The sequence below is a fragment of the Euprymna scolopes genome, chromosome 2, assembly GCF_053919585.1.
Source record: "Euprymna scolopes isolate OS-2025 chromosome 2, ASM5391958v1, whole genome shotgun sequence".
Classification (NCBI taxonomy): Eukaryota; Metazoa; Mollusca; class Cephalopoda; order Sepiida; family Sepiolidae; genus Euprymna; species Euprymna scolopes.
This window is the reverse complement of record NC_136483.1, coordinates 147,655,775-147,677,963: the sequence shown is the minus strand read 5'-3', so window position 1 is coordinate 147,677,963 and position 22,189 is coordinate 147,655,775. Positions and strand designations below refer to the sequence as shown.

At 32.9% G+C, this 22,189-nt stretch overlaps 1 protein-coding gene across 2 annotated transcripts in view; it reads right to left on the bottom strand.

Moving 5' to 3' along the window:
* LOC145297531 (small ribosomal subunit protein eS21-like) overlaps positions 1-22,189 on the bottom strand; it is a 52,296-nt gene that overhangs the window by 8,673 nt on the left and 21,434 nt on the right. Inside the window, exons 1-3 of one of the 2 annotated variants that reach the window (XM_080143487.1) lie at positions 11,438-11,502; positions 11,252-11,341; positions 5,586-5,649 (exon numbers count right to left, since the gene is read on the bottom strand). In XM_080143487.1, coding sequence (XP_079999613.1) covers positions 5,586-5,649; positions 11,252-11,301 — 114 coding nt within the window. In that variant the 5' untranslated portion in view covers positions 11,302-11,341; positions 11,438-11,502. Of the gene's footprint in view, positions 1-5,585; positions 5,650-11,251; positions 11,342-11,437; positions 11,503-22,189 lie in introns of those variants that run through there. The other variant, XM_080143478.1, reaches the window with a different exon arrangement.

Below are 22,189 nucleotides of genomic sequence, written 5' to 3'. Positions count from 1 at the left end.
AATTTCAGATGAGAAATTACCTGAAAGTTTTTCCTCTACATTTCTGTTCCAAAGATTTGGCCCTGATCACAATTTGGATATGAGCAGGAATTTGACTGACTTTGGAATTGCAGTATATTTAACATGATTGGAAAACTGAAATAGTCACGGTGTTAAATTAATTTATAATGTAATAAATTTTTTTATCTAGACTTTAGACAGTTTTACAGAAACATATGAGACACTGCATTAAGACAAAATTGATCCATGTCAAAGTTAAATGTGAGGAAATCTATGAAAACACTCTTCAAAATGCTAATTTTACAAAGTAATTAAATTTGAGGTCATTTGACATTTCCATCGTAAACATTATCTTGTTGGGATCAAGGTTTTCATAACAAAAAGTTAAAAATTTCAGATCTAAAGGTTTTTAAAGGGACGTGAATCATAAAATTTAGAAATTTCAAGGATTCTAATTCTTGGAAATTTAATAAGTTTGAAATGATCAAAGTAAAATGAAAAATGAATTAGAAAATAAAATTTCCATAAATCAAAATAATTGTTTAAAAAAAATGTAGGAAATTTACCATAGTTTTCTTAAAAATATAAAAAAGAAAACCAATTATGACAAAAATCCAGATTTTATTTACCAAAGCTTTGACTCCACTAACAGGTTTTGAATTGTTAGCAGCAACACTCTTTGGATAGACATTTTGTGATGTTGATAGCTTTTTAATTTAGTGATTAATGGAAAATTTGTTAGATTTTCAGAATGAGAAAATAACATTTTGTAAATCTAATAAAATAATCCATATATATTTTTATGTGTTTTATATAAATCAAACAACAGTATAGAATGTTAAGTATCCCCCTCAAGAAGGGATTAAGTAATTAGAATTTAAAAATGTCGATCTTGAACAGTTCATTAAAGCTGTTCCTGTTATTTGAAGATAAGGGATCAGAATAAGGTTCTGAACCGAGCATACGTGTTCATAGTCAACTGTACATACAACCAAAATTAAATTGTTCCATTACAAAGAAAATGGTGTGCAAATCTGATTAAATGTCTGTTGGAGGAATCTTGAAGGGGAAAAAAGCTTTTCATTTATTACTAGGTATTTTTTACTTTTTAATGAAAAAATGGAGTTAAACTTTTTGAAAAGCATGACACTTAGCTGTTAGGATCTCAAAAAACCTGTAAATAAAATTCTGGAAATTGGTTCTAAAATTATTAAAATAAGAATGTTCATTCAAACATGACAAAATGTTAGATATTTTTTAAAACTAAACAAATAGAGAAACTTTGTATCACATTAAAACCTGATTCTTATCCAGAACTCTCACTATATTAAAAAACAAAAAGAAAAATCTGTATAATGTATGTACTCATGACTAGAAGAAAATATGATATTCTAAAAATCACAGAAATTGATTGATTTTATTAAAAAATAAATAAAATTTAATGAATAACGGAGGAGAGACTGCCTAGCTCGCCATTTTGAAAACAATTTCAAGAAACAAGAGATAACCCAATAGTTCAAACTTGTAAAATTTTTGTTGTAATGCCTACAAATTGCCATTAATTGCTTAAAAATGATTCTCATTATAAAACTTGATAAATTTACATGATTTTTCTGTTTTGATACAGGGGAATTATGGACAAAAACCTAAAATTTTCTTTAAACAATGAAACATTTACATGACATTAGCTTCATCCCAATTCACTTTTTATATAACACTTCAAATCAGCTGTTCTGGATGTATATCAAAATATCTTCATTAGTCTTACACCATTCTTTTATAGATGTAAACAAGGTGCATTATAGTTATTACCAAAATTAAATGATAAATTTTATTTGCATTCAATGTTGTGTAAAAAAAAAATACCTTCACAAAACAGAATAGTAATTAAAAAATGTAGGAAATTTATCAGTTTTCTTAATATAAAAAAAAAGAAAACCAATTATGACAAAAATCCAGATTTTATTTACCAAAGCTTTGACTCCACTAACAGGTTTTGAGCCGTTAGCAGCAACACTCTTTGGATAGAAATAAAATATTTTCCATAAAAAAAAAAAAAAATCAAAGCAGAACGTACAAGTTTTGTTATTAATTTGAATAAGTTATTGAATATCAATGCATATAAGAGATACATTTAAAAATGTTACCTTATGTTTATAAGACGAGATTTTACTTGCATACATAGGATCAGTTTAACACAGGTGATTCAATCAAAGACATAAATACAACCATTTTGTTGCTGACTCGATAAGATGGGAAAATTGAAGATAGCGTTGTTCATTGGCACCATGAAGAGAGTTGCAAGGCCGTCCGGGAGGAAAGGGGGAGGGGGGAATAATATATATTAGGCACCGCCAAAAATGGCCGCAAAATCAAGTTGTTTTTTAAAACTAAATTACATTTATTAAAATCCATTATTTCTGAGTACTTTTTTTTTTCCAGAAAGATAAAACCCTGAATTTTATCATATAGAAAACAGAATAATGTAAAACTTTTTCTACTATTTTTAATTCAATTTTAAATGTTAAATTTTCCCAAAAAGTTAACAATTAACATTTTTTGTCTTGCACAAAAAACGTACTTAAATATTTAAAAAAAAGGGTTTTTGAAATAATTAATTTATTTATTTATTGTCTAACTAAGATTTAGGATGATTTTCTAAGAGAATATGCAAAAATATTATAATATAAGTAACCAGATATTTCGCGTCGACTTCAGTTCAGATCGACTCTGTTTACGTTTTCTTTTGATGATAAGAAAACTATGGAAGACCAAACAGGCCAAAAAAACTTATTTTTCAGTGACGAAAATTTCAATGTATTATTAAGCTGAGGCTGGCCAGTACCAGATGGGTGACCATTTGTATGAGTTTGGTTTTTAACGTGTATGTGTGTGGGGGCCAGGCTCCCCAAAATGGGGGGGGGGGGGGGGCAATTTAAAGCAGAATAAAAAAAAATTATTTCAGCGCGTTTGGTCCACCGTAGTCGAAAGGCGGCAAACGTTTTCAAACGAGATCGAAAAAAATGATGCTATTTTTAACACAAAGGGCACAATATTTATCGAATTTTTTTTTTTGTATCGATTATTCAAAGAATGCCCTGTTTAATAATGGTCATGCATTCTTCGGCTCACTAAAAAAAAATTGTTAATTTATTTATCAAAAATTTTAAAATGGCTTTTTTCGTATAAATATTAAAAGCATTTTTTTTTTTTGTTTTGCTTAACTTAAATTAATTATTTTACTTAACATATTCACCGAATTTCACACTTCAAAACTCAAAAGCGGGATAATTAAACACAATCGAAGTTCTGATATTCAGACGCCAAAATAAGGTATGCAAACAATTTTTTTTTTTAATCTATAATTCTGTCCCTTACAACAACACAATGTTTTGTTCAGTTTCAGATGATTATTTTAAGCATATTTGTTCCCACTTCAAAACAAGGGGGGGTTTTGTAAGAAAAAAAAAATATATATATAAATATCGTTTATGAAAAATAAGTACACTGTTATAAAGTTCATTCTTTTCCTAATAATCGCTGAAAATTTCGTATTGATCGGATAATTACCTGATTTTTGGTAGATTTTTAAAAAGACGGTCCGTCAAAAAGTACTGACCTGCCCCCCCAGTTTTGGCGGTGCCTAATATATATATATATATATTTTTAAATCTTTGAAGAATCAACAGCCCCTATTTACTTGTCTTCTCATGAGGCACAAGATTGTTTCTTTAATATGAAAAAAATCCATTTTCCAAAAGGGGCACTTCTGAATTGGGGATAAAAATGAAAAATGTATCAGTCTAGAAACAATCTTTTACAGACCCAAGTTAGAACAGATACTACACTTTGTTCCTAGTTAAAAGAACTTAAAATAAGGAGACAGAATTTGGAGAATTCTGAGTTAAGGCTTATCTCCCAAGTTCTAATAATTTGAATTGGAAGACAGTTGTAATTTATTAGAAATGTGAACTTTTACACTAGAAAAAGTTCAAACAAAATTGCACTCACAAATTTGTATAAAATCTGAGAACTTCAGAGTTGAAGCATAACAAATGCAAACTGAAGATATCAAGAATCATACCGAAAATAATATTCGATTTGACAAGTGTAAACTCATTTGATTATGTATCTCTACTATTATATAGAAGGATTAGTGTGTGTGCGAGTTCATTTCCTACAGACTCAGAAATGGCTGGGAAGAGTTAAAAATTTCACATGAAGGTATTTGATGTATCTGGCAGTGTTCTTAAATAGGTTTGTATCAAAATGTCTCCGATAAGTATGAATAATCGAAATAATCCAATAAAAGGAACAGTCCTAATTTGGTCAAAGTTAACACTCTTATACAGCCGAGCATCACGAGCATTTGCGATATTTTATAATCAGAACAAGCAGAACAGCCTGGCATATAAAATTAAGAGTAGGTTCTTTGATAAGACGGGTATGATTGAAATGCATATTGCTGTTTAAAGCACAACCGAAATGAAACATAATACTTTGCTTTTTCATTTTAAACTTTAATTCAAGCTATTCTATATAAAATAAGTTTATAAAATCAACAGTAGGTTCTCTACAGTGCAATGTAGACAAAATATTGTGAATTAAGTCACTGTAGGGAAGCAAGTGAAGCTTTTCCCCCCAATGCAACTAAAGCAGGGAATAAATCGATTTGATTGAAAAAAACGAGTCATTTCACCAGTTTCGATGACAATAAAAATATAGAAGTGTGAAACGTGTTGATCATTTAATCTCAAGCAATGCTGCTGGGTCTCTCTTTGCTAGTATAAAATAAATGCAGAATTCAAAATACAATGAAATGTAGGATATTTAATCTGAGGCGTTATTCAAGAGAAAGAAAAACACCAAGACTTATCTAGATTTTATTTACCAAAGCTTTGACTCCACTAACAGGTTAAGACTGTTAGTAGCAACACTCTTTGGATATTGTTATTAAAATAAAAGATTCACACCTAATTTCGTGATGACGAGCAGAATTAACAGTAATGAAGACTTAAGTTTGCATTCAAAAATGAAATTCAAAGATTCCATTGTACACCAAAATATTTACTTTTAACACTAAATTTGAATTTTAAAATGTTAAGGAGTTGAGAAAGGATTTTATTTTAGAAATATGATTCTGTTAAAATTTGAACAGATACCCCCCCACACACACACACACCGGAAAAGATATGCTTGATAAAGCAAATTCCAAAGACACTTCTGATCCACAAGATAACCTTTTGACAAAGTGTAGTATCTGTTCTGATATATAACTTCATCATTGTCTATGATCTGTACAGAGAATTTTTGTACTAACATAGTGGCCTATTTTGGGGATTTAATTTTGCACATTAAAAACATACTGTTGCCCTCGTAGAGAGAAAATAGAAAAAGATGACAGGAAGCAGAATTTCCCATTCTTATACGAGCTGCCCCCCCCCCATCATGGAATAGGTACTAGTGGATGAGTATATGGGTTCACACTCCGTTCCTCTCTAGAGAAGATAAGTTTTTTTTTTACAATCATGTGTATAAAGGGGGAAAAAGTGATGAAAAATCCTTAAATGAAATCACATTCTCACCTCGGCAACGTTAATTTGTACGGAAGCATGGTCCTTAGCAGCTACAATTCTGTTGCTGGCAGAGCTGTGAAAGAAAATTTTTTTTAAATATTAAAATCAGTGTCAAAAATAATGTTTTAATAGAAAACTTTGTCCACAAACAAATTAACCCAGTTTTAACATGAGGTTAGAATAATTTAAAATGACAGTTGTAAAAAAAAAAAAAAATTAAAAAAATCTGCTATCTTTAATAAAGTAGGTTTCATTAGTTTTATTTTCAAAAAAGAGTTAAGAATGCGTTCTAAGACTTAGCAAAAATAGTTGTGAAATATGGTAGTTAAAAAACAGAATGACAAACAGAATTAGCATATAACGAAACTAGGACTAGAATTTTATTAAATTTAATTTAATGATTTTAGACGTTTTCAGTCAGTCATTGACAAAGACGAAAATCTGAATATCTAACTTGGGATTAGAATTCATAAATAAGATACCCAATGATTTTCCATACTTTTTGGGGTATGCTAATATTTGTCAATAAATACTTCATAGTTTTCTTTATTTTCAACTACCATATTTCACAACATATGGATTAAATCGTATTGGTAAACAAAACAATTTAAGTAAATGTAGCTCAGAAATTAGTAAAAATTTATTTTGGTTTACTTAGTTATTTGTTACCTATTTGCTTAAAAAAAAAAAAAAAATATATATATATATATATATATATATATTATATATAAACAATATAAAGTTAATATTGGTTACGAATAAAGTAATAAGACGTTAAGTCAATAAGTTTAATCCAAGGCAATAAGGTACCTAGAATCGATATTTACAGTAATTTAATGCTCCTATTAAATATTTTAACACAAATAAGCCAAAAACGAATAGCTAAATTATTGATTAACTAAGAAAAATCAAAATTTATAATTTTATGACTAAACTACTGAACATAAGGCTGATTTTAGGGTAAAATCTTACTTTAAAGACCCGTTTCACGTTCGTATAGAAATTTGTTTTTGTAGATTACGGTGTGCTAAAAACAGATCTGTTAGCACTTTCCGTTGCAGAAAAATAATTTTAATGGGGTTTGTATTACTATACACAGATTCGAAAAAGTTGTCAAAAAACAAATATATAACAAATGAATGTTACTAAAGGCAAGATAAGCCACTTTTCTACCTAACTGGATACTTTTAGTATTTTTATTTAATGTAACATTTATTCAGCTCAAAAAAGTGTTTATGATGTATTGGAAAATTTTAAATGGCAAGTTTGGAAAAATGAGTTAAAAATAAAACTACATAAAATGCTGTTAGAAACTTGCTCAATATGTTACAGTGACATTCGGTGGGTTTCTAACAGTAGTTTGTATAGTTTTTATTTTTAACTCATTTTCCCAAACTTACCATGTTCAACAGAGTCGGGCGCCATTTTAAATTTTCCAATACATTGGTAAACATTGTTTTTCGAGCTGAATAAACATGTTACATTAAATAAAAACACTATAAAAGTATCCAGTTAGGTAGAAAAGTAACTTGGGTTTGTTTTACTGTACACAGATTCGAAAAAGTTGTCAAAACAAATATATAACAAATAAATGTTATCAAAGGCAAGATAAGTTACTTTTCTACCTAACTGGATATGTTTTTTAGTGTTTTTATTCAATGTAACATGTTTATTCAGCTCAAAAAAACAGTGTTTACCGATGTATTGGAAAATTTTAAATGAGTTATAAATAAAAAAGACAGACAAAATACTGTTAGAAACTTGCTCAATATATGTTACTGTGACATAGGTTGACATATATTTGGCGGGTTTTTAACAGTATTTTGACTTTTTTTTTTTTTTTTTTTTTTTTTTATTTATTTATAATTCCTTTTCCCAAACTTACCGCCTCCGAGAGAAAGTCGGCCGTCATTTTGAATTTTCCAATACATCGGTAAACACTATGTTTTTCTAGCTGATTAAACATGTTACATTAAATATAAACACTGAAAGCATCCTGTTGGGTAGAAAAGTAACTTATCTTGCCTTTCATAACATTTGTTATATATTTGTTTTGTGACAACTTTTTCGAATCTGTGTACAGTAAAACAAACCCAGTAACTTATCTTGCCTTTGATAACATTTATGTTTTTTTGACAACTTTTTCGAATCTATGTGTATAGTAATACAAACCCTCTTCATAATATAAAGAAATTACTTTTTTAAGAGTGGGTGATCACTTTTCCATGTAAATTTAACTTACAATGAGCACCCACTTTCTGGCCACCAAGTGAGGGGCATGTTTTGTTTGTTTATTGGCTTTGTTTTGTTTTTGTTTGTTTCTTCTGCTTTTATCTTTCAATAAAGACAAGGAAATCGAAAAACAAAAATAAAAAAAACTGTATACAGATATGTGTAATTCCTTATGTTATCAGTGGTGACCATTTCTGGATGCAATAAACTTGTGTATATTTTTGCTGCAAACAAGTTTTCTGGATATTAAGCAATGTAGTTCCTTATGTTATCAGTGGTGGCCATTTTATGCACAAGCGCACATAACATGCGTGCACTTGCACATACAGAAATGACCACCATTGATAACATAAGGAATTACATTGCTTAATATCTGGAAAATTACTTGCTTTTCACTTAATTTTAAATTTGCACCAAAAATTACTACCCTATGTGAGAAGGCAGTTTGGTATGCAAGTGCACATTTAACAGCCTTTGTTTATGATACAGCGCATTGCGAAAATAAAGGCTGTTACTGGTGAAAAATAGTCCCAGGGTTCAGAGGTTAATACTATGCAAACACTAAATTTGTGACAGAAACCGTTATATTCTTTTAAAACACCGAAATCTACAAAAAAATATACATATATATATATATATTTCTATACGAAAGTGAGACGGGCCTTAAGTAAAATACCAATTTTAGATCTCTTAACTTTGATTGGTCTACCTACCCCTTATTTGATTATTGTTCGATCAAACCCTACGACACTTAGTGGTAAAATTTGGTTTTCTTCTGTAATATAAAAGCGAAAATGTGTGTGCACTTTTTGTGTATGTCCGGCAAAGGCTTTTTCGGGGGGAGGGGGGGGTACTGTTTCTTAGAACCTTTTATATGCTACATAGATTATAATATCTAAAATTTACAAAAAGAGCTCGCATGTATCTTTAATTCCAGCGACTTTTATATGCACTATTTTCAAGATTTTTTTTCACTCGCTGCGGGTTTGTTTCACTTTTCCATATAAAAAAAGCAAGACTGAAAACGAAGTAGGGTTCTTGGCCTTTCGTGCCAAGGCGTCCAGAAAGCAATGAGGTTTGATCAATGGTCATATCAGACACTTGCTATTCATTTGAACACTCCCCTTCTTAGGGGAGCTGTTTTCCCCAACATTTTGGTAGCGGAAACAAATACGCAGAAACTGGCTTGCTTGCAACGCCAAAGTTAAGTCACGTGATGTTTGACCTCATTAAATTCATGCAATTGTCACTTAAGTTTTTAATCGTTAAATTAAAACCATTTTCAGAAAATGGTTTTAATTTAACGATTAAAAACTTAAGTTCCCCTTTTTGGGGGGGGGGGGGAGCTGGTTTTCCCCTACATTAAAAACTACCCTGTGTCTAATTTGCTTTTCATGGAGACAGAAATAAATACGACAGAAAGCAGAAATTTAAAAGCAACGTTCATTTCTGTACATGACTATGATTGTCAAGTTAATTACCAACTCACTGAATTCACTATCCTCTTTGGCCTAATGGTTAGCGAGGAAGACTAATTACCCTACTGTTTTCGAGTTCAATCCCACTATCTTTTTTTTGCGTTGTTTTACAGTTTGTCACTGCAGAGGGAGACAAGGCGTTTACTAAAAGCTCCCGTTTATTTTTAAATGTTTTCATCTAATGCAAATATTTTATTTTTAACTCCATTTCCCAAATTTACCGTGTCAAAGAGATAGTTGGCCGATAAAAGTGATTAAAAGTGAGATATTATTAATAAATGTGTAGTAATGTCTTTTATTTCAATATTCATAAACAGTAAAACAAAGTCGATAAAAATTCATGATCGTTTAGTTACTATGGCAACTAAAACATGTCCTTTGCTCATGCGTAGGGAGAAGTCAGTGTTTTTTTTAGGGTGTTCGGCAGGGAACTCTAATTGCGACCAGTACCACGTTTTTATTTAATGTAAAATGTTTATTCGGTTCGCGAAGAACATACACTCTTTATCGGTATATGTGAAAAAGACAAATGGCGGCATGCTAGCTGTTGGATACGTTAAGTTTGTGAAAATGAGTTCAAACTAAAAAACTATACAGAATACTGTTAGACAATATGTTATCGTGACATAGGCTGATTGCTGATATATATTGAGCGAGTTTATAACAGTATTTTGTATAGTTTTTAGTTTGAACTCATTTTTCCCTAAGCTTAACGAATCCAACAGCGAGCACGCCGCCATTTGTCTTTTTCACATAACATAAAGACAGTTTTTCAAACCCAATAAACATTTTACATTAAATAAAAACACTAAAAACTTATCCAGTTAGGTAGAAGTAACTTATCTTGCCTTTAATAACATTTATGTATTTGTTTTTTTGACTACTTTTTCGAATCTTTGCGTATAGAAAAACAAACTCAAACAAGGTTACTTGGTAAAATCCATTGAAAGCGGTCGGTGGTTTCTATGAGAAAATGAAGCTGTGTACGCTACGCATTATAAATGTTTCTTTTCTGTGTCTTGCGTTATACATTAGGAGTCATTTCGAGTTAAAAATTTATTTACTGCACTCATCTGGACTAGAGAAAATCATGATTTAAATGTGTATGTCTCGTCTAAATAACTAACGATAATTCTCTGATATGGCCGACCAGACGGGTGATCAAAAAGTCAGATCGAGCGTACCGGAAACCGAAGATCAAATTGACAATTGGCCTTTTTTTTTTTTTTTTTTTTTTTTTTGGCTTGAACTTTACGCTTTTCAGATTAATTTATGTTTTATTTTCTTGGTGGATAATTTTTTTTTTGGGGGGGGCGTGTTTTTTTTTTTTTTTTTTTTGCCCGTTTTTTTAGTCTCATTTCGGTTTCCGGTACGCGGTACGGTACGCTCGATCTGACTTTTTGATCACCCGTCTAGTCGGCCATATCAGAGGATTATGGTTAGTTATTTAGACGAGACATACACATTTAAATCATGATTTTCTCTAGTCCAGATGAGTGCAGTAAATAAACTTTTAACTCGAAATGACCCCTAATGTACTAATGTATAACGTAAGACACAGAAAAGAAACATTTATAATGCGTAGACAGCTTTATTTTCTCATAGAACCACCGACCGCTCTCAATGGATTTCACCCTAATTTCAACCTTCCTATAAAATAAATAATCGTTTTAATAAACAACATGAATTTCCAAAGCCAGTAATTATATAAAGGTATATAATCAGAAAAAATTACTCAAGACGAAAAAAAAAAATCTACGTTAAAGGAAAACAATATATACAAAAAAAAAAAAAATTAACTAGAAAATGTACTGAATATCTTTATTAAGATCCGAACATTTATATGGATTTTATTAGAAAAAAAAAGAGTTTGAAACAATAAAATGTATTTTTAACGGCATAAACTTTAATTTTTAATAAAAAGCAAACCACGTGTGCAATAGTAATTGATAATTTCGCTCTTACCATTTTCTGGGGATATACATATCCACGAAATCTCCGGCGTCGTTCTGCATGATTAATGGTGTTTTTCGGTTCTGATCTTGAAAAAAAGAACTGCAAAATAATATGGGATTGGAAATTTAGGCACGAAAACTCATAAAAAGTAAAGCAAATAGAAAAAACTGCAAGAGCGAATTAGTTGATACTCACGATCGAGGATAATGGCGGAACGGAAAAGACCGTGGTCACGTGGATTTCCCACAATGCAATTTCAAATCTCGTTTTCTCACGCAACTTTTCGAATTAGTTCAGTCGTATTTACCTCCCATGTTTCAATAATTGATTGCTTATTTTTCTGTTAAATTCATACTACCTTTTACTCAATTCTTATTTTAATCAATTTAAACTTATAATTGAAACTATATATATATATATATATATATATATATATATATATATATATATATATATATATATATATATATATATATATATTGAAGCAGTTAGCTCCAAAAGAGGTTCACATATGTTGTCAACTGTTTTGTCTTTTTACAAATTTTTTTTTTTTTTTTTGCAAATATCCTGAATTATAGATTAAAGTTTGCCGTTTTTCATCAACTTTAAACAGATCGGTTATTTTATAGATTATATCTAATACTTCTCTGAAAAATAAAATAGCACAAACACTTTCTTTAAAAAAAAAAACACCCTTATTTTCACTTCAAACAAGGCATATTGCCACTTGGGCGTAAGGGGTTACTATTTGGGATCGTGTCTAGCAGGAGACTGAAGGGAGTTGAGCAGGGATATGTCTGCCTATTTACATTACACTTAAACTTCTGCATGTTAGTACAGTCAGGGAAGCAGGAAACAGGGAGGCAATTCCAAAGTCTAGCAGACTGAGCAAAGAAGCTGTTAGAGTAAAAGACTTGCCAGCATCTAGGGACCTCAACAGTGAAGGAGGAGGGCTTTTGCTGCTTGTCAGGTTGGTTGGGAGTATGTACATTGAGGGGGGGCACAAGTGCTGCTAGTTCATCAGAGCACATCTCCATTAAAGTATTTATAAAACAAGCACAGGGATACAACATTGTGGCAATGGGAGACGGACCAATAGCATCGAACCTATTAGATTTGAGACTCTTTTTGGACTCTGTCTTAAAGTGCAAGTCCAGATGTGGCAGCAGTACTCCATGCATGGGCGAATTGTGGTTTTTAAAGATATAGGATGCTTTTGAGTTGGAATACTTTTCTTGCATGGCAGAGGAAGCCCACCTTTTTTGCATCAGCTTTGGCAACGTCCTCAATGTATTTATTATAATTCATATTGCCTGTGAATGTTAGGCTGTGGAGTTTGAAAGATGTGTTCTCTCGTAGGGTATTATTTGTCATGGCAATCAGTGGTTCAGAAGGTTTTCTGTAGTTGTTAAAGGAAAGGAACCTAACATTAGTAGAATTAAATGTTAGCATCCATTTATGACCCGATTTCACTACAGTTTGAAAGTCTTTCTCTAAGGTTTCAACCATTGCCTTAGATATGTGTCCATGTGTTTTCCCCCTTGAGTTTGTTATAGATCGTGGTATCATCAGCAAATATACCCATCTCAGAGACAATATTATCAGGGAGGTCGTCTATGAATATCAGGAATAATTAAGGTCCAAGAATCGACCTCTGTGGCACACCTGCATTTCATTATTCTCTTGTCTAAGAAAGATTTGATTATATCAAATATTTGTTCAGTAATACCATGTGATTTCATTTTCATGAGAAGACCTTCAAGCCATACCCTGTCACAGACCTTACATACATCTAGGGCTACTGCCCTAGCCTCCAGTGAGTAGTATACATATTCAAAGATTACAGTTAGGATATTTGCAGTAGAACAGGCTTGTTTAAATCCATACTGTCGGCCAGAAAAAAGTTAAGTGTCTATGAAGTAGTGAATCAGTACTGGATTAATTAAGGCCTCAAAGATTTGGGTGAAGAGAGGGAGGAGGCTAATGGGGTGATGATTGAGTGGATCAGTCCTTCTGCCAAAATTCTTGAAAACTGGTACCACAGAAGCAATTTTCCAGCAGTCATAGGAGCAAGATTCGGTAAAGTATTTGTTGTAGAGTTTAAAAAGAACTGGGGCAATCTCAGCGGAGCAGTTTTTAATAGTATAGAAGGAATAAGATCAGGCCCACATACCTTCAAGGTGTCTAGGATTTTTTATGATATCACGAACATGAGAAGGAGTGATTTTCAGGTCATTGTGTGGCTTATCTCCACAAAGAAAATTTGGGAGGAAGTGATTTGCGGAGTCTAAAGGGAAACAAACCGCCAGGCAAGCAGGTTAGCCTTCTTGGTTGCCATACAAACAACTTCATGGTTGTTAAATAGTGGGGGAATTGTTGATTGCCCATTATTTACTACACTGTTATAAATTTTCCAGAAATCATAAGTTCCTAATTTCTGCGACTCAACCCATTTTATGATGATTTCGTTACGCCTTCTCTTGACTGTGGTTATTTAACTCTTACAATTATTCCTAGCTATAAACTTCTATAAACTTTTGTCTATTTGTACCGGACTTATGTCTGATAAGTTTGCAGAATGCATGCTGCCTTTGAAGAATGGCAGCTGCAGTAGAAGTGAACCATTGTAGAGAGTGGGGTTTGCTATAAAACTTCTACATAGGAACATATACTTCAATTCCTTCTTTGAGCCAATCAGTAATCTCATTTACACACTGTTCTCAGGAAGAGAAAAAATATTACCTCTGATTTGATCTTTGATGGCTTTCCACTCAGCCTTCTTCAAGTATCTTGTCGTTTTGAACAATGGCTCTTCAACATGGGGTCGACAGGTTAGGGTGACGTTTACCAATGTCACTATGTGATCAGCATTCCCAAATGGACTATGGGCATTTGTTACACAATCTTCAGGAACTGTGGTCAGAAATAGGTTTAGAAGCAAGGTTTGCTGATCCTGACAATCTGGACGATGGGTCGGGAATGTGATAGTCTGTGTCAGGAAATGGAATATAGAATAGTTATGTGTATTGCTACCAGCTGTGTCTGCATAACTAGAGAAACCAAGCCAATTATTTGGGTGAACATTAGTCACCAAATACACGTACTTGGACATTAGTATCTAGGGAGAGTATGCTATGCTGTCAGAGACATGGTTAATTAAGGTACAATCCTGGGTCGAGGGAAAACAGTAGAGAAAATATAACTAACACTATATTGTAAGGATAGTCTAAAGCAGGTGAACGCCTTGTCTGATTTTAGTTTGAATTCTCTAGTCAAGGGAAAGGTGTTACACATATGGACTCCAATCCGTGCATACATCTGAGTTTTTATGGCAAAATGGGAGGTAACCAGGCATGTTAAAGTGGTTAGAGGGAATGAAGGAGTGTAGGCTAGTTTCACTTAGCACGAAGATATCCAGTGAGTTTGCTAGGAGAAATGATTCTACATTGTCTGTTAGTTTTGAAGTTCATGGATATTTGTGGATGCAAGCCTCAAGAATAGAGGCAATCTGGTTTTGTTTATGTGTGCATCTGGTTTGACCGTATTTCTTGTTTGAGCTGTCAGTTGATTTAATAGTTCCAGTTTTACGGTTATTATGTACTTACAAATTGGGTTTTACAAAAATGACCCTATATTAAAATTTATCCAGTAATTTTTTTTTTTTTAATGAAATCAAACTTTATCAGGAGAAGATGTTGGCTGGCATTTTCGACATTATTACATTTAAAAGTTTGAATTATGACCCTTGACCATAATAATGTGTAAAATGGCTTCCAATGATTTTATTTTATTTTTTATAAACAAAATTATTGGATAAATTTGCGTGATTTTTGGTGTAGGGTCTTTTTTTAACATAACAGTTAAGTACATAATAATTTTTTGTGCTATTTCATTTCTAAGAACAGTATTACACATTGGGATTAATCTGGAGGAAACCTCTGGTAAATGGCATAATGGCTCACACTCTCTACTTCTGTTTGACAGAATCTGCACTTGTTGTTCCTATTTACTCGTTTCCCACGAGGGCAGGGTTAGACACAAGGTCGGTTTTTAATGTGGGCAAAATCCAGCTCCCCAAAAAGGAGCAGTCTGGATAGGAACAAAAATAAAAAATTGTCTCAATCATGAAGGATTTCTCTTCCACTGAACGAGAACAGAAAGGGTGAAGTGTAGCATCAGAACAGATACTACACTATGATCTTGGCCGAAACTGCACTTGCTGTTATTACTGAGACTACTCATCTTTTTAAAGGCATTGGCCATCAAGCTTTGATCTTGGGCAGTCATTATCATTTTCTTCTGATTATACTGAAGGGATCCACTTTTCAGCCAGTCCCTAGAGAGCCTTCTTTATCTATATATTCCTGAGATAGTTAATCCAGGAAATATTTGGTATGCTGTTGGTTGGCCCATTCTTCCAGTTTTCTGTAGTGGAAGGTTTTTGTGTATTTTTGTCAACTCTTCTAAGCTATTTCTGTTGCAGGCTTGTTTTCTGTTTCTGTAATACAGTATTGTTCAAAACATTTGTCCAGTTTTGTGATGAAAGTAGTTCTACTGGCTCTTGTCTCTTGGTGTTCATATACCATCTTAAGGTTTAGATTCTGGGAGCTCATCAGATATTGCTCAGTGCTCATAATAGTGGCTCAGTGTTGATAGTTAATCTCTGAGAGCGCCATACCACCTGCTCCTCTTGGTAGATACAGCCTTGGTAGACACTGGCTTCTGTGCATTACTCTGTACAGTGTTAGCATTTTTCTTGTTTTAGTGTTCAACCTGTTAACGTACTTTGTGGCCAGTCAATAATGGCAAAGCTGTAAGTTACTACTGGTATAACAAGCTGGTTAATGGCAGTTACTTTGTTTTTATTTATTAACATACTATTGTATTATCTTTCAATGCTCAATTTAAGGGAAGATAGTATAGTGTCTGTTCTGTTGTCATGAGACTCCTTCAAGGCATTATCTCAGTATTCTTTATCTTTACTTATATATAAAAGTTACTTTGTGTGTGTGTGTGTGTGTGTGTGTGTGTGTGTGTGTGTGTGTGTGTGTGTGTGTGTGTGTGTGTGTGTGTGAGTTCGTTCACTATGGACTCCGAAACGGCTGGGCCAATTTTTTTTTTTACATTTCACGGATACATACTTTATGTGTTTAGGGGTGTTTTCGGGGAAGGGGGGTTTATCAGAATGCCTTCAATAAGTATCGATAATTGATATTTGAAAAAATTCAATTAAAGAAGAAACACACTAGGTTTGATTGATGTTAACACCCTTATACAGCCCAACATCACAAATGCACTCAAGAAGTTTTATCACTGCACAAGCAGAAAGGCCCAGCATATAAAATCCACAGTTGATAAGACAAAGACGCGTTCAAAATGAATGCTTCTGTTTAGACCACAATTGACTCATGATACTTGACTTTTTGCATTTAAACTTTAATTTAAGCCATTATATATAAAAATAATTTTATAAAACTTTTTTTCTTTTTTTTTTGTTGTACATGGAGGTCACCACTTATCAAGGGCCGGAAGCCACTCGAGGATAAGGGTTATTGCATGTACAGTAATCAATGGGATAGTGTCGTAGTAATCGCTAGTATTGGAGATTTGATAAAGTGTCTTACTTAAGGGGGCGGTGCATCAGGAATTTGTTTATGTTGGACTTGAAGACATCCAAGTTGTAGTCAGCTGGGAAACAGACAAGCAGAACAGAGTTCCACAGGCGTGCAGTTCTAAGAAAGAAGCTTTGTTCATGGAATCTACGTTTTGATTTAGGCGCAGTTAAAGAGTGGGGAAAATTATTGACAGTGGTTTCAGCTAGACGGGTGTTTATCATGAAAGATTGGCGAGGGGGGACCAGAGATTGGAGCTCAGACGAGCACTTGCCATGGAAATAACGATAAAATAAAGACATGCTCACAACGTCTCTTCTGTTGGAGAGAGGTAGTAGGGAAGAGAAAAGGGCATCTCCCACTAAGCCACAAAGTCTATTTTGTACTCTGTCAAGGCAGACAATAGGTTCTCTACAGTGCAATGTAGACTACAATTTATTGTGGGTTAAGTCACTACGGGGAGGCATGTGAAGTTTCTGTCCAGTGCATTATGGTGAGCCCTGATTAGAGCAAGCAATCAATTGATTTGATTGAAAACTGAGCGATTTCACCAATTTTGATGACAAAAAAGTATTGAAAGTGTAGAACATTTGTTGATCATTATACAATCCTGGGCAATGTTGGGTCTCTCTGCTAGTCAGTAATAAATCAATGGTAAAAGGTTGTTGTATGAATGCAAAGTGATTTGTAATAGTGAACAAAAGAATTTAGAGTACTGAAAATCTAGAGAAACTTGTTGTCACTCATAGTAAAACCAGGATATATAATTCTATGTTGGCACATTAAGTGTTGAAGAAATGGTCTGTAAGAAATAAATAAAGACATAGTCACTTGAATCTAACGTTCGATTATCTACTATTACTGTACTTTGAGGTAATTGCGCCAAATCCAGGGATAATTTCATCAACTAAAAAAGTACTCTTTATATGCGTGCTTGCCAAAAGAGCACTTTTAGCTATTCAGTGCAATTACCCCAAAGTACGGTATATGAAAAGAATTTTGTGTGTGTGTGTGTGTGTGTGTGTGTGTGTGTGTGTGTGTGTGTGTGTGCGCACATATTAATTCATTCCCTAAGGACTCTGAAATGGCTCAGACGATTTTTATGAAATTTCACAGAAATGTACTTTATGTTTCTGGCCGTCTTCTTAGATAGGTTTTGTATCAGATTGTCTTCAATAAGTATTGCTAATTGATAATTGAAAAAAATCCAATGAAAGAAGAAACAGACAATTTTGATCAGTTAACACCTTATACAGCCCAACAATACAAGCGCATTTGAGAAGTTTTATTACCACACAAGCAGAAAGGTCCAGCATATAAAAACAGTAAGTTCTTTGATATGACAGTGGTGCATTCGAAATAAATGTTTCTGCTTAGAGAACAACTGAACCATAATACTTGACTTTTGCATTTTAAACTTTAATTCAAAGCATTATGTCTAATAATAATTTTATAGAATCAACAGTAGGTACTCTACAGTGCACTGTAGACTACAATGTATTGTGGACTAATTCAATGCGGAGAGACATATAAAGCTTCGTCCTAGTGCACCATGATAGGTCCCCAACTAAAGTAGGCAATGAATTGATTTGATTAATAAATGGACGATTTCATTTTTTGATGACAATGAAAATATAGGAGTGTGAAACATTCATTGATCATCATTCAATCCTAAGCAATGTCGGATCTCCCTACTAGTATAGGGGACACAACCAAAGCAGCAAAACCGAAGCTGAAGCAAATACCATGCAAACGGTAAATTTGTGATGGAAACAATTATCATTTTTCTTTTAAAGCACACTGAAATCTATAAAAATAGATATTTTTCTATACCAAGATGAGACGGGCCTTAAAGTAAAATAATACCGATTTTCGACCGTTCAACTTCGATTTGAGTTGTCTACCCCTATTTCATTACTAGCCTGGGTAAATTTTCTGCAAATAAGTATTTTTCCGGGTATTAGGCAAAAATATGTGTGCACTGGTACATACAACAATGGCCGCCACTTATAACATAAAGAATTACATTGCTTATTATCCAGAAAAATACTTATGTATGGAAAATTTAAATGTGATATTCGTTTTCGGCATAGCCAAAAACCTACAGAAAACAAGTTTCTTAAGGTAGATTTTGTGTTGGTCTACCAGGCCACAATTACAAAATAAACACGACCTCTAAAAAAAATAACAGACGCCCCCCCCCAAAAAAAGGGGGTCATAAAGTGGGTGTTCATTTTACGTTAATATAGAAAAGTGATCCCCTACTTTTTAAAACTATAATTTTTTAATATCTTGGAAACTATTCATTTCCTGGAATTTTAATTTATTTTCATTTTCAGCACCCTAAAAACCTGTGATAGTGGTAATTTTAAAAGATTTTTTTGTGGGTGGAAAGCTACTGCACCTTTACCAATATTGCAATCATAGTCATTTTTTTTTTTCCTAGTTTTGCATTATGAATTAAAAAATATCTGATATTTCCCCAAAACCTCTGGCTTTGATGTGGAGACTTGATTCCAAATATTTCTCATATGTTATATCTCCCCTCTTTTGGAAATAGGCTACGATTATGAATATCTTAATAATTCTTATACACTGTGGAATTTACTTTATGTATTAAAACCAAAGAGGGGAGATATAACATATGAGAAGTATTTGGAATTAAGTCTCCTCTTGCTGTTATTTCAGATCAAGATGTTCAATATCCAGGCAGTGTGTCCCAAGAAATCATTTTGACAATATGGGCACCTGGTAATGATATGCAAGGAACAGCATAATATAATTATCAGATGTATCAAAAGGTCATTTGAATAAAAAATTATGAACCTAACATCAGGCACCTGCATGGGAAGAAACAGCAAACATGATTGATTGTCAAAAAGATAAGTTAAATGTTGGAGGGTTGAAAAATCATTTTCGGCAAAAGATATACACAGGTGCAATCAGGTGGCTACTAGCAGACCCTGGGTGTGGCAGCAGGACTCGACACCCGGCCCACAAGTCCAAAAAGATCCAAGCTTGGCTTCAGAAGGAGTGCTACAACTTTGTACCCTTCTCTCACTGGCACCCCTGCTCTCCCAACCTGAATCTGCTGGACTACTTTATTTGGTCATACACTGAGAACATCACCAACATGACCTCCCATAACACCAAAGCCAGCCTGATCGCAGCCATCCACTGAGTACTCGCAGAGCTCCCACCAGTGCTTGTGGAAAAAGCATGCTCCTAGTTCCAAACCCATATCAAGGTGGTGATTAAGGCTGAAGGTAGCTACATTGAATAGATGTCAACTGCGTGACGTAATCAAGTTATCTGAATTGATTTTTTTCATTAAAGGTTTAAAATAAAGCTGTTGCATTGTTTTCTTTAGGGCGACAAATTTATCGTTCCACCCTGTATTGTTATATTTTCATATATTAATCTGTCGTCATTCTTTTAAACACAGCAGAAATACAACCCCTCTTCCACACACACAAACACATAAAAAAAAAAAAAGAGCTCTCGGTTGGTTTCAATAAAAAAGCGGGGCAATGTTGGCAGCTGGTTTGGCTGCCCCATACCCGGCATTACAATCTTCAAAGGAAGAAAAAAAAAAAAAAAAAAATGTACTTCCCCCCACACACGCACAAACACATACACACATATATGTACCCCCCCCCCACCCACACTTCATCACATAAATGTTAGCAGTAAAAAACTCCATTTAAAATATTTAGGGGAATTGAGAAATTAAATTTACTTCCATAATAAAACGTTTTCTTCCTTTATTTTCTTTCTGTTTTCTATGTTCATTCATACGTTGTTTTTTTTTTGTTTGTTTTTCTTCTCTTTTATTTTTACTTTCTTCTTTTTTTAACTTTAGCAATACAGATATGAATAGTAGTGCGACCATTTGGTGAAGGATATATACCCATCTCCAACCTATTTTGATGAAGGGGGTACACCCCACAGAAGACACAGGGTAGTGATAAACAACTAGGGATCGTATTACCAAAGACAAACATAACTAAGAAACTATATATAAAAAAAAAACATATCTTAAAAAAGAATAAGCAAAAGAAGATAATCTAAAAAAAAAACAAAAAAAACGGAAACTAATTTCTTTTCAAGACTGTCACGAAGAATGGCATTAGTATTTGTAACACTTTATTGTATTGCCATTAATTCTATTGTTGGATCGAATGTGTATGCCAAATATTCTTGCTTTTGAAACAAGCTATCAATATCAGCGCTTATGACACACTTGCCAACAAATATTGTTTTAGAAATAAACTAGCTGTTCCAACCTATTGTTGCTCGGGATTCATTACATTCAAATTTATATTGTAAATATTTCTATGTTTTATAATCATGACTTTTTTGTTAGGTTCAGTATCTAAACTATGAAGGAAAATAAGGAAGGCTAACTCTTACTAAAATACGAGTTATTCCCCTTAACTGGAATGTTTATTGCAGAACCAGATTAATATTTTTTTTATAAATCGTAGCAAAATAAATTAGTTTATTGCCAATAACATGGTGCAGCAATAAAAAAAATGAAACTTGGTTAGTCCAAATAAAACTTTAAGTTGTCAGCTTTAATGCTCAATTCAACTTTTGAAATATAAGGTAAATGCTGCTTTATGTTCCTTGGACTTTTTGAGTTTTGCGATCTTTACCAACCATTCGTTTACTTTCAATGTTTCATTGTCTTGACATGTTGTTGAATAAAATTAATTAATTTTGAAAATTTTAATTCTATGGTGCTTTTAAATGTAATAATATTGGATCTGTTACTCATACACAAGTCACTAATATGCTCTCTACATAGAATCCAGACAATATAAACTATCTGTCTGTGTTTGACACCAGGAGACACCAGGAGAGGCCGGGTATCACTGGTATTTGTCATTATAGCTCAACAATGAAAAAAAAAAAAAAAAAACGAAAAGAAAACATATCAATGTCTATAATTCATTGAAGAATGTCAAAGTTGGACTAAATATTTGATTTGTATTGTTTTCATTTATTAAAACAAAATCTTCCAGCATCGAATTTGGTTTCAAAAATTATTTCTTATATGTTCAATTCTATAGTGCTTTTCAACATAGAAATATTGGATCTGTTATCCATACACGCGTCATCAGTGTGCTCTCTATACAAAATCCAGACATTATTACTGTCTCCATTTGAAGTCAGTTATAACTGACATTTGTCATCATATGAGGACGTTCTAAAAGTAATGTCTCCTATTTTTTTTATTCTGCCTGAATGGATCAGAGGAGAATGCTAATTGCATTGTTACGATGCCTGAACTTATGCATTCATGATCTGAAAGTTTCATCTTTCTGTGGCA